Here is a 13,384-nt window from a genome sequence, read left to right on the forward strand (position 1 = left end):
GCCCAGCCCGGCCCCATTCCCAAGACTTCTGTGGCTCTTCTTACTGGGGCCTCCCAATGTGACCCTCACCAGTTCCCACAGCTGAGGTGTTACTGCCCTTCAGCCCGGCCCCAATCGTGGTGAACTGGGAAGCCTACCTTGGGTTTCCCAGTTGAGCCGCTCGTGTAGAGGATGAAGAGTTCGTCCTCAGAGTCACACCACTCAGGCTCACACTCCGAGCTGGCACTGCTCATCAGCTCATGCCACCACACATCCATGGCTGGGTTCCAGGGGATCTGAGAAAAGCAGAGTATTAGAAACAGGCCTGCCAAAAAGCAAGAAGGGGAGATGAGGGGTGCAGCCCCAACCTCGCCCCCTCACTGACCACTGAGGCAGATGTTCACAGCACAGCTTCTGCCCCAGAGCTGTTTGCTGCAAACCATGCACCAGAGCTGCATCTCGCACTCCAGAAGCTCCTTTTCTCAGCCCACAGCCATGAGGAAAACCTTTAAACACGGTCTGGCTGCAAGACCTGAAGCAGACTGCCCAAACGACTTGTAATGCTGATAAATCCCTCTCGGCGGCAGCAGCCAGGAGAGGGCCTGCGGCAGCAGCTGCTCTGGGTGCTGTCAGCAAACCGGCTCCTCCTGCCCTCCTGGGCCACGCTGAGCCATGGTCCGACAGCAAACCAGCAAGCCTCACCTAGCACAGCCACACACCCACCAGTCCAGCACACCTTGCTGACACCCCTATGGCAGCATGGCCCACCCGAGGCAAACAGGAACATGTTGGGCTCACACTGCTTGGCCCTGCAGACATGAAAAAAATCTGTTATCTAGATTTTAAGGTAACTACCCTTATAAGAATTGACTGCTCCAGTGCAGAACCACCCAACGCTGGCCACCAGAGGAGCTGCCTGTGGATGCCTGAGCTGTAACAGAGCCACCAGCGCTTGTGGCTGATGGGCAGAGGTCACCCCGAGAGGTGTGCTGGCTGGCTGCCTCTCCAGGGTGGCACATGCCAGTACAAGACCTCACTCCACCGGACCTTCTCACCTTTCCTCAGAGGACCTTGGGGGCAGCCGAGTGGACAACACTCCCCAGCCTCAGCACAGACCTCCACTTCCCACATCTCTGTGAGGGCAGGCACACTGACCCAGAGCCTTGCAGCTCCCAGCTGGGGCACATCTCCTCCGTGCAGAGCCAGAGCCCATTGCACAGTCACAGCCTGCAGAGTCCCCACAGCACCCCCAGCTGGGGTGCATGGAGAGCAGCCACCGGGTCCTGCAGTGACTCTCCGCAGCCCTAAAGACGTTCATGTGCCATTTGGAGGTGCAGGGACCCCACAGCCCAGCAGGCAGCTCCTGCACACATGATGCAGGGGACACTAGCTGCTTGACAGCCCAGCACAACCAAGTCCACTTGGAAATCTCTCATGGATCCCAGGGCTCCTGACTACCTGGAGAAGCAGTTTCCTCAAGTCTGTCCCATCAACAAGTTCCCAGCAAGGTACTGGGTCAAACAAGCCCAAGGTAGGCTCAACACCACTCTATCCAACAGTTGCTTTCTTGCATCCCTCCTTCAAGAATCCCTCCATTTCAGCACCCAGCTTCCACTGCCCCATGGCGGAGCTCAGACCCATGGCACAGCATGCGTCCCCTGAGGCCAGGCCTGCCTCTGCCTGCTTGCTCACGGGGTCCTGAGGCCGCAGCTCCTTGGATGGAGCCAGCAGAGTCCACATGCTGGGTCTGGAGCACCAGGCTTGCTGCCTGCAGCATGGCACCATAGCCACAAAGCTGCGGGTGATCCCTGCCAGCCTCACCGCGAAGGAAAGCATGTCGCGAGAGCTGCTTTTAAAAGGCAGAGGGATGAACCATCATCTAAATGCTGACAGCACATCCCTGTGGTTCTGCATTCCCCCCTGTCAGCACACTGTCGTGCACTCAGGGGGGTTTATGGAGGCAGATTTGTTTCCGGCAGCAAAGTTGGTGGCACCACATTCACCCCGAAACCGTGGGGAGCTCTGGCCAAGCAGCAAGTGGTATCTATCACTAACATGCAGCTGCTGGTAACCCAGTTAGGAAAGCACGTGTGGCCGTGCAGTCAGAGCAGTTAGGAAGGTGGAGCACCGGAGGGGGAAGCGGAGGGGAGGTGCCATGAGGAGGAAGGCAGTGCTGTGTGTAAATACCTTGGGATGGAGTCTCTGTGAGCTCTCAGTCTTTTTTTCCTGTTAAAAATCCATAAAGAGGGTGTGAAAGTTGAGAAATGGAAGATCCACACTGGGCTTTGCAGACAGGGAGCTGGAAGCCCACAGACCTGGATGCTGGGAAACCAGCAGGCTGGAGAACGCTCTGACCCAGGGCCAGGCCAGGAGCTGCCCTTTGAGCAAAAGCCTGCCCGTTTCCACCACCTTCCCTGGGCACCCATGGTCTCTGCAGTAGGTCACCGAGGCCACCCCCTGCACACAGCCAGCTGGGTACAGCAGCACAGAGCCAGCATACAGCCCACAGACCATCCGATAGCGTTACACAAGCCAACTGCATGGTAAAAACATACTCACAAGGGAAAGCAATCTTTATTAAAGTGTCTGAACAAGTAGGGAAGCAAGAGCCAAAAGGTAAGAGACTCCCTCCAGCCTCTCCCCTCCTCTTGGGACATTCTGCACAATAACCTCACCAACAGTGACCAGCACAGTGACAGGTTTCTCTGCAACCACCCGACCAGGGAAACCTCGCACAGGAAGGCTAGTCTGCTCCAGTTTTCCTACTCCACTGCAGCTACCCTGCCCTTGCAAGAGAAGGGGCAGAGGTGGCAGCCAATGTAACATGGCCAGGCTGGCAAACACCAAGCAACACCCCAATAAAATTAACACAGCTGAACACGGAAAATTAACTCAAAGATACATAATCTGCTGGACTTTTGTTCCAGGGATGTGCACAGACATCCCTTCTGAAAGCAGAGCCCAGAGCTCAAATGCTCTCCCCAAATACAACCCATTTCTGAGCAAGCAGCAGCCTGGGGATAACCCAATGCAAATAATCACCAAACACAGAAGACACCATTGCAAGACACCGAGCTGTTAGGCAGTTGAAAGCAACCTGCCTTTTAAGCGGACAAAGGCAGCAGGTAGCTGCCAGGCACAGCAGGACTGCACACCAGCCTCAGGAGCTTGGCCAGCAGCCACAGCTCCATGACACCTTCTCCTCCTTCCACCCCCATCTCGCCACATGCCTCTGGCCCACATCCTTTCATCTGGTTTCAGTTGCGAGGGAAAGCCCCAGCACCGACAGCTGACACAGTTACTGTGCCAGCTTCACAGAGACCGCACTATTCTCAGCGTACGACTGTTGTCATGTTGGGGGACTGTGCTGAACCCACACCATGAACACAAATCTCCTGGTTTTCCTCCCCTGTTTCCACTGTCACAGCTACAGCGCAGGGTGGCATTCATCTTTGTGCAAAAGGGGAGACAGATACAGGGTTAGGAAGGAAAAGTCCTTCACTGGGTGGAGGAAAACAGACATCTTGTCCTTGTCCCAGTGGCTTTGGAATATGTACCCTGCTGTGCTCTCAGGGGTCCTGCAGGCTGGCAGCTAGCAATGGTGTAAAAGGAAGCAGTGGGGAAAGGATCTTAGTAAGGCAAAGGAACCACTTTTCAGACCACTCACAATGCAACAACAGCAAGGAAGGGAGAAAACATGAACAGGAGTCGGAGAACAGGAGCATCTGGGGAATCATCACAGTGGTTCTGTGTGGATTGATTTGCTGGGCTCAGGCCCATAGCAATAAAATCCCTCCTCTCCCCGCCCCAGGACACCTCTCACCTGTACATCCTGGCACAGCCTTTTGAGAGGGGGAGACTTGCTGCACGTCCCATCCACCGCTACCTCTTCCCTTGCCAGGTGCTTCACCACGATGCACTTTTTCAAAGGGCAGCCTCTGTAAAAGGCAGAAGCTGTCAGATCAGGCTGTCCAGGCAGGGGCTAAGCCTGCCCTTCACGGGCTCTACAGGCAGCACTGGAGGCAGAGCGGGGCCCCTGAGCTGCTCTTGTTGAGCTAGAACGTATGCCGTCACGCAAACTCCAGACACACCATGATTGCCAAGAGACACCAGCCACAGGAACAGAGCTCGGAGAATAGGAGAGGTCCATGCACAGCTTACTGAGGATTTATCAGGTGCAATTCCTATGGAGGAAGCAGGGATCCTGCAAGCATCTCTCACAGGTCACTGCTGCAGAGATCCCTTTTGCCTGCCTGTGACCACAAACGAGATCTCTTGCAGCAGCCAAGAGATGTTAGGTGGCTGCTCCCATCTCTATGCATGACCAACCATGTGATTCAGAAAGAGGAAAGGCTTCCAAAGCCAGATTATACATCGAGGAAAAGAATGAGGGTTTGTCCCCTCATGAGGGCCAATAGAGCAGACCTAAATGCAAACAAAATGATCTTAGCGCCCTTCAACCCTGTCACAGTACCAACACACATTCTCCATCAGTTAATTCCCAACTTCTGGATCACTTCTGCCATGTAGCTAATTCTACAGACATGTAAACTTATGTTTTAAAGTTTTAGTCTTAAATGCTTTTAAAGAGTTTGGATTTCTAACATGCAGCCTATCTGCCCTAAACTTTCGTGTTTGATCTAACTTACAAGATCACATTCAGTCTCATACAAGCTGCGCAGAGACTGTGTCTGTAAGCTTGGCAAAGTCATTTCACCATGATTATTTCCTTTCTGTAAAAGGTGATGATAGATCTGTCTATCTCTATGGTTTACAGCATCTCAGTGAAGATGTTAAAAAAAAATAAAGCAGCTCCATCATACACTTGTGTGCAGTCAGGCTCTGATCCTGCACATGTTGGTGCATGTCAACTGGAGTACCTGTTGCTGTTTACACAGACATTTCCCGAACTTGAATAATTTCTTGTTTATTACATTATTGTTGAATTAGTGGCTTTGGAGCAAAACTTAAGCCTCATCTTGATGTGCCCCACGGCACTGTGTCCAACTGTTCACAACTGGTATGGCAGCGTGTTATTCCCTCCCGCTCCAAGAGCTGCTGCTGCAGAGCTGGGAGATCTGCCATCGGCCATAACGATGGTGGATCACACTGTCTCCAGCAAATCCTCCCATCCGATATGTGGGCCTTCAGGTCAGAACAGACAAGTTAAAAGAAAATATTTTTAAGACAAGGGAGCCAAAGCACGTATTACTTCTGAAAGGCTCACAAATGTAGTGCAGCTCGTGTCTGACCTGCTGCAGAGTCTGCCCACCTACGAAAACTTCCATTTCAATTTGCGCAGGAGCAGATTCCGGCAGCAACGCCCTTCTTACAAGAGAATCCAAACTTACTTGTCTTTACATTTCTGGAGGGCTTCATCTGCAATCTGCTTCAAGATGATCAGCTTGTCCCCTCGATAAAAGGCATCTGCAAAGTGGTAAGGAAAACATTAGAGGGGCTTCACAGCCAAGGCAGCCTGGGACAGCTGGAAGTGACAAGCAGTTTCAGGAGGGCAGAGCAGAGCTCATGCACTGGAATGAGGGAAAGCAGACATGCAGCTGATGGGAAAGGTTTCCTAATTTGCCCTTTTAGCCTAGAGAAACAGATGCCAAAAGAAATGGTGAAATTCCTTCCCTGGGAGAGGTTCCAATTTGACCCGACAAGTCTCTTGGGAATATTCTGTGGGGAATAATCCAACACGGTCAGAACACAGATTGCAAAGTTTAGTGGGTCCTTTCCATGCCATGGACCTATTAATAAAACCACTATTTTTTTGCAATGTTGGAAAAAACAGTTGGGGAAATGCAGTGGGCTTACATGCAAATGCTACCCCTCTCTTGATCCCTTGCTTTACAAGGCAAAAGTTGCAACAGAGATTTCCCTGAAATTGGGAAAGGAGGGAATTCTCATATTAGGACTGCATCATAAATGATACATCTTGCAAACATCTGGCTGATTTTGAAGAGGAACATGGATGAGAAGCGTTTGGAAACATGTTATTAGCAGCTGGTGACATCATGCTTTACAGGACAAAGTGGGCGGGCTGCTTCGATGCTTCGCTGTATGTTCAAAGTGGAAAACAGTACTCAAGCATAGCTACAAGCAGCGCATCTGCCTTGCGGCAGCTCAGCAAAGACAACACCCCTTCCTCTTCCAATTTCAAGTGCATTTGGTTTTTAAAATAAAGACCTTCCAGACAGGCAACAGTAATGGCTCAGGGGCCCAGACACATGTTTTACCTGCCGTGATGAGAAGAGAACAACCGCAGTCGAGAATCCGCTCACAGAGAGAGTCTGCCGAGAAACCCGCAAACTGACAGAGATCACACAACCAAGTCAGCCAGGACACCAAAACAAAAACCCCAACCCCAAAAAACCTAGAAGCAACTGTGCAGTTCACCCACAGTAAACAATACCACCAGGCACTGACAGAGCGAGCTAAAGGAGGTCATTCTACTGTTAATACAACAGAGGGCTAGGAAACAGCACCTTAATTTAGTTTCCATTCACCTCACAGTCAGCACCCATTTTTCCAAGTCCCCTCCCTCACTCTCCCAAAACCAAGAGCTGCTCCCTCCCAACAGCTCAGAACCAAGAGCAATGCAAAGGGCTTGTTCTTACCACGATGGAGTGCAGAGCTCCAATCCTGGCACAGGCAAGCATGGCTACAACCAGCTCCAGGATCATTGGCATGTAAATGGAAATTCGGTCTCCTTTTTTCACGCCTGCAGAGAGAAAGCAAACCTGGTATTTGTCAAAAGGAACATAGCACATGTCAAAAGAACAGGATATAGAAAGAAATTAGTGCTTTTAAAATCAACTTTTATATGCACACAATAAAACTTCAGCTGGAGTTAGAGCTGAACCAGCCTTGGGTTTTGCCCTTCAAGCCCCATGGCTCTTGTAAGATGAACGCTCCATGTTCTCATCAGACACAGCCCTTGAAGGAGGCAGAAATTTAACCGCTGACCTGCTACTGGAAAACCCCAGAGCAGGAAGTTTTGAGCACAGATTTCTTCCTTGTACCACTGACACGACCAGCATTGATTAGCTGTCACAGACAGAGCCAGAGATGAATCTTCAAAAGTTTGCTGCAAAGCAAACCTGCATCCACCCTGCTTTACAACTGTGGAAGCAAGGAAGTGACCCATTTTGCACAGAATGACTCAGCAGACTGGCAACCACGCAAAAAATGAACCCAATCTCCAATGAACCCCAGTATCCAGCACTACTATTGCCTCAGTCGCGTACCTTGGCTGCGGAGGACATTGGCAAACTGACAGACTTTGTGCAACAACTCGCTGTAAGTGATTTTCGCAGAATCCCCAGGTTCGTTCCCTTCCCTGGAAAAGCAAGGTAATATTTGTTACAGTACAAGCATTACAAGGTAACAGTGACGCTTCAAATTCAGAGGTACTTACTGCTCTGGACAACACGTGTCCTCACCTGCCCTTCCGAGCATAGAGTAACCAAACCCCAGAAATCCAACGCTGGACTAAAGTTCTCCAATAGTAGGAAAATTTAGTCCAAAGTCCCCATCCCAGTGTAGATCACTACACCTGAAAGCAATGGAATTGCATGCAGTGCAAATACAGGGTACTTTCAGAGAGGCGAGAAGGGACCAACAGAACCAAAGCTAAGAGCGCACAAGTTCAAGAGCGAGCTGGGGTTTGTGGCATGGCACCCTTGCTCACATGCACTGCAGATACATCTGCATGAAACATTGGCCAATGCTGTTGTGCAGCAACACCCAGCCCTTAAATACCTACCATCTGATGGACTAGGATGGGATGCCAAGGTCTGTCTTATTTTCCAAGGTCATATATAAATATAGCTGTGTCTACTTGTTCAGTGCCATGCCTGCTCTGCATTCTTCTCTCTATGGTCCTCTATGAACCAGCTCTGCGCTCCTGCAGCTCAGGTGCCAGCTCAGCCTGCACCCAAAGATGGAACAGGAATGTCACATCCCCAGGGAAATGGTTTGCTACCAAAGTAAAACCCAGCTAATTTTAATGTGACACAACACTTCAGCCATGCAAATGAGGTGGCACTCCCAACAGCTCGGGAGATTAACAAAGACTTTGAAATGACTTCACACTCAGCAGAGCAGCGGTCTCCCACACCCGGGAACGAGGGAGGTGCTTTCCCAGGTCTCCCCAAGACAGATGGAAAAATAAAAATAAATAAAATAAATAAATAAAAAAAAAAATCAGTGATCCATGAAAGACTAGGGGTATCGCTCTCAGCTGATGGTCTCCCAGAGAAGTGTCTCCTTGAGTATGTACAGCCAAATAAAAACACCACCAGTACTGGGGTGAAGCCAGGAATCACCTCCATGCCATGCCCTTAGGACTGCAGCCGTGTTCTGTCTAACTCTGGAACAGAAACCTCACTTCTTTAACATCTCAAACAGTCCAGAGCTTACAAAAAATATGTACTGAATTCCAGCTAAACCCAACCACTGCTGCCCCTTCCCCCAGCGACACAAACAGAAGGAGGGCTTCTGTGATGCAGAAATGCATAAAGGAACACCCTTGTTTCTTGTGCAATTCTGTGCCATTCTGTGTCAGCACAATGGTGACCACATGGTCCTGGTGGAAACAGGGTAAGAGCTGGGAGAGCCCCACTGATAGAAGCTCTGTGCCTCCTGCCCCACACAGGGCAGGGGTTTCAGAACTGGTGATTACACTTGGATCATCCCATTCAAAAGCTGCCCATGGATCTGCTGTTTACAAACGTGACTTATCCCTCTGGATCCCCCGCTTCCTTGGCACTCTGCAGCAACCAGATCCACTGATACCTACGATGACTTGCACAGGGCGGTGTATCTTCCCACCAGTGGCTCCTGAAAGCGGATTCCCTGCTTGATCCTTCATGCAAGTTTGGCCCCTTTTAAGTGCAACTGATCTGGCTCAAAGGAAGAGCATCTGCTTCTGTTGCATCTGACTGCAGGCTGAGTGCCCTCCCTCACTGTGCAGAGGTTTTCCTTAGTCCATCTACACCGCAGCTGCAGCAAGGCTAGCGCTGTGCAAACCTGCTTGGGTCCAGACATGCAAGATCACTGAGTGTGCAGCTCTGCCTCTCAACAATGAGCCTTGGTACCAAATATCTCTTACAAGTCAAATATAATGCTTCCAAATGCAAGCTGGAGCATCCCAGCCCACTAATCCCTCACCTGAAGATCTCTGCACTGGGGTCTGCTGGGCACTGCGGGCAAACCCTGCACAACCCAGCCCCCAGCCCAGTGTAAACCTGCAGAACAGGGCAGGGAGGAGGGAAACCCCTTTGCCCGTGCTCTGCTACAGCATAGGATCCAATTACAACCTTTAATAAAAGAGAAACACATTAGGAGGGAAGACTAGCACAGGCTGTCCCCTCTGGAAGGCTTCCCATGTAAGGCAGGTAGCCCGTGGCCATCTGTGCTATCTGGGGGCTCGGCTGGGCACTGTGGGTGAAGTGCTGTTCTGGCTGGCAGCAGACTTTGCCAAGCACACAGATCAAAGACCCGTTCCCTGTGCCAGGGAAATCAGGTTTGCCCATCAACTCGGTGACACAACACCTGCCTAAGACGGGAGAGGAAGGCTCTGCTTTGTGTGCAAAACGCAGGGAGCCCTCCAACACAAGCCCTGCAATCCTGTGTTCTGGGAACTCTCAGCTCCCTGTTTTGAGCCTTCACCAGTCACATTTCTAATCCGTGCCCTGCTCTGCAAACAGGTCTCCGCAGGTGCTGATTTGCTTCCGGCTGGGCTGGTCACTGCTGCCGCGAGATGGGCTAAGGGTGGGATGGAGACAGAGCCTGTGTAAAAGGCTGCATTGAGCACCCTACACTTGCTTAGCAGCTGAGGGGGACGGCAGCCAGGCCACACTGAACTGTGGCTTCTGGGGTGAGCAGCCCTGCATTACCCCCTCCGGGCAGAGCTATGCTGCCTCCCGCACATGGTACCCACAGGGACAGGGACCTGCCCTGCCCTGCTCCACTCAGGTGCAAGGCACCGCTCGGACATCCCTGAACTCCCTGCACACAAGAAGCGCATCTAAAACATGCCAGGTCCTCCTCCTCCTCACCAGGCTTCAGGAGGGAAACTCAGGCCAGGGAACACACCCAGGCTGGTCCTCAAAGCCAGCATGCACAGGGCGCCGCAGGAACAACACAGTCAGAGAAGTTAAAACTCCTGCAAAGATTTTCAGAGGGCTTTCAGAGTCCTTTCCATCCATTCACGTGACTGCGAAAGAGTTCCAGTAGCGTCAGCGGGGGAAACCTCAGGCTTCAGATTTTAAGACGATCTTGTGCTTAATGGGAAATGAGTCATGTCCACATTTCTACAGGACAAGACACCTCCTTTCTGGCAAAGGCCTCCGAGCGGTCTCTCAATAGCAGGCAACTACTTTAAGTCTCCCTGTGTCTGAAAATAGTTTGGAGTGCCCTCAGCTACACTTAGCGGGCTACAGCAGCACTCAGACTGCTCTGTCCTCTTCTCTGGCACAAAAGCCCAGAGAATTGTCTATTTTAGATGGGGCATTTAAAGGAATGCCCACTCAAATGCTACAAGTACTGTGCGTCAAAAGCAAGCCTGTAAATTTGTGGGAGCAAAGTTCTGCAAGCAGCATCTTCCCTTCGGCGCCTGTCAGATAAAAGCAAGAGCTGTCAGCCCTGAGCCTCTCAGACAGACTCGCTTGCCCAAAGTAAATTGAAAAAAAAATAAAATAAAATAAAAACCACACACTTCTGAAAACATTAGCACAGTGCTCACCGCTATACCTACAGCATGCAGCCCAAGCCTTGCAGAATCCAACATCCCCCAAATATATCCTTTTTTAAGAACTGGTGATGAAAATAGTTGGCAGCGGCACTGCTGTGATTGCTAGCGTGCAATCTTTGATCTAACAGCAAGCCGCCTTCTGAAAGGAAAAACCAATTTTCAGCTCCCCAAACTTCCCAGATACATCATTAGATGAAATACATGGCAAAACGCAGTTTGAGCCTGACGTTTTTCTCATCTCCCTCAAACCGAGTCCTGCATTTAGCAACCAGTAATCCAACATTTTACAGTATCATCTGGCTAACAGCGGGAATGTATTTGATTTTTTCCACACTTGAGAAGCCCGTGTTTTACATACTGCATGTTGTGTGCACGCTTAGCTGGGGAAAGGCATTTTTTGGCCATATGGTCTCAGCTGAACCACCCGTCGACTAAGTAAATGCAAGTCCTTTAAAACTAAACACACAGATGCACAACTGGGGACCTTCCAAGGCAGGCTTACTCCTAGAAATCTTTGTTGAAAAAGTCACGTTTCATGCAAAGATGATCACTTTCTAGCTGCCTGCAGCCATTCATTGCCAGGACCTGATAGCCCAAGGGCATCAGGGACCATCATGACAGTTGTGTGCAGGACAGTGGCACCAAGGTCTGCACAAAATAGGTCCCTGTTAACATCCTAGAGGAAGCACAGGCTCTGCAGAACACTTGTCATACTGCTCCCTTCTGCCAGCAGTTAAAACAATGGGCTCTCCACTTCTGAACAGCCAGCACAATGGACACAAGCCCCACAGCACACACCTCCAGTGGCCCAACCAGCATCTCAGCAAGAAACGATCACATGGAGGTCACCCTGGGCAGGGGAGGAAGAAAACTTCAGGTGGAAAACCTGAACACTTATCACCTCCATGGCAAAACCACGCTTACAGGAGGATGACGGACTGACTGTCTGCTGAGCTGGGAGTTTGACCTTGGAGATGCAGAGCTGCATGCCTATTTGACCTGGTGCCTAATCTAAGGTGTCTGACCTAGGCACCAGCTAAATCAAGGTTAAGCTTCCCTGCACAAGTGACCACATTGGGTAAGCAAAAGATTTAGTGTTGCACATAAACTGTGCAGTAGGGAAAATGGTTTGTAGGAGCAGGCAAGGATTTCCTGAGAGCCATGATAACTCGAGCACCGGCCCTGTGGAGCAGTCGGGGATGCGGAGCAGCAGCATGGGAGAGGGAAGCAGTGGCCAGATGCACTTGTGGGTATTTGCACCAAAGCAGGTTAGGAAGTTACCATGCTCTGCCAAGCATCACGGCTGACTACAGGACTTCTCAAAGCACTGGTCTGCTTCAGCCACTCATCACGTAACCAAGCGAGCCTTACATTGCCCATCCAAGCAAGCTCAGCCCATCTCAGCTGTAGGATAACAAGCAGTAAGGATGGGCGGTAACTTCTTAATCTGCTACAGCTCGGTGGCCAAGAGGATGCACACTTCCCAGAGCACCCAAGCAAAGCTAACCTGAAAATGAATCAGCAAGGCTATTTGGTCACTCTCTTTCACCAGATTTCTAAATAACATTTGCATAGTCTGTTTGAGTAATAGATGGATACAGCTTCCCTGTGCAATGCTGCCTAAGCACTTGCACAGAGCAGCAGGAAGCACAGGTTGAATCAGTGGGAATTATGGTTTTCAAGGTAATTGCCGATGATAATTGTGGTTTGCAGGGGTTATAAACACCACTAAGAGAAGCTGGAGTACAGGAGAAAATGATGAAGTGAAGCCAAGCAAGTGAAGTGTTATGGGTTTAAGATCTGCCAGACCATCTGCAGATCTGCAGGCAGTCAGAAACAGAAAAATCACAGACCAAAGCAAACTAGGGCACAAAGCCAAAGCCTATCTGACCCCTGTAAACACTCCCACTAAGGATCAAAGGGGCTGAAGATCATTGAAGTTTCTCCTCTAAGCTCCTGTGACCACAGCGCCCTCAAATAAAAGCATTGACCCAAAGTTACCAAGGACAGCTGGGGTGTGAGACACCTGGAGGGTAAAAGCAAAGCAAAGCACCTCAAAGCCACCAGGTTTCATTCCCTGACCGGTAGACAGGCAACAGCAGCCCACAGAGCAGTTTTGTCTAATGCAGGAAAAAGACTCTGCATTTTAGCTCATGGAAAGCACCCTTAAGGAAACAGGGACTCCCAGTTTGAAACCGGTGATGAGAGAGCGCCAGGACCCTTTCTCAGATGATGCAATGTCACAGGGAGAATTCGCACAGTGGGGAACTGCAGAAAACTTCCAGTAGAGCAGAGATGGGAACTGTGGGAATGTCTGCCCGAATAAGTCTTTGGTGCCATCTAAACTAAAACAGCCTCAGAGCCCAAAAGCCCTCCTAAGCATGGGACCAAGCTGGTGCATGAGGCATAAGATGGAGACAGGAATTCTCCAGCACCTGCTCCACCAGCAGCCTGTCCCCAGAGCATGGTACGAAAAGGAACGAGTTTTCCTCTACCGCAGGCTCCTGCATGGCGGCACGTCCTCACGTGCAAGGTCACTGGGGGCGGCCAAACGGGCTCTCAGCTTCCCGATCCACCCCCCATCCAGAATTAGAGCAGCCGAAATGCCAGGCAAAGCTTTGGCGGGGGGGGGGCCCGGCCTCTTGG

The 13,384-nt window shown here is 50.7% G+C and overlaps 1 protein-coding gene across 2 annotated transcripts in view; it reads right to left on the reverse strand.

The window, feature by feature from the left end:
• ACSS2 (acyl-CoA synthetase short chain family member 2) overlaps positions 1-13,384 on the reverse strand; it is a 30,931-nt gene that overhangs the window by 6,530 nt on the left and 11,017 nt on the right. Inside the window, exons 2-8 of one of the 2 annotated variants that reach the window (XM_035892906.1) lie at positions 7,230-7,321; positions 6,600-6,703; positions 6,219-6,291; positions 5,331-5,406; positions 3,803-3,917; positions 2,167-2,205; positions 138-275 (exon numbers count right to left, since the gene is read on the reverse strand). In XM_035892906.1, the coding sequence (XP_035748799.1) occupies positions 138-275; positions 2,167-2,205; positions 3,803-3,917; positions 5,331-5,406; positions 6,219-6,291; positions 6,600-6,703; positions 7,230-7,321 (637 nt within the window). The remainder of the gene's footprint in view (positions 1-137; positions 276-2,166; positions 2,206-3,802; positions 3,918-5,330; positions 5,407-6,218; positions 6,292-6,599; positions 6,704-7,229; positions 7,322-13,384) is intronic. The other variant, XM_035892907.1, reaches the window with a different exon arrangement.

Source organism: Egretta garzetta, unplaced genomic scaffold (assembly GCF_000687185.1).
Source record: "Egretta garzetta isolate BGI_Z169 unplaced genomic scaffold, ASM68718v1 scaffold24, whole genome shotgun sequence".
NCBI classification, from domain to species: domain Eukaryota; kingdom Metazoa; phylum Chordata; class Aves; order Pelecaniformes; family Ardeidae; genus Egretta; species Egretta garzetta.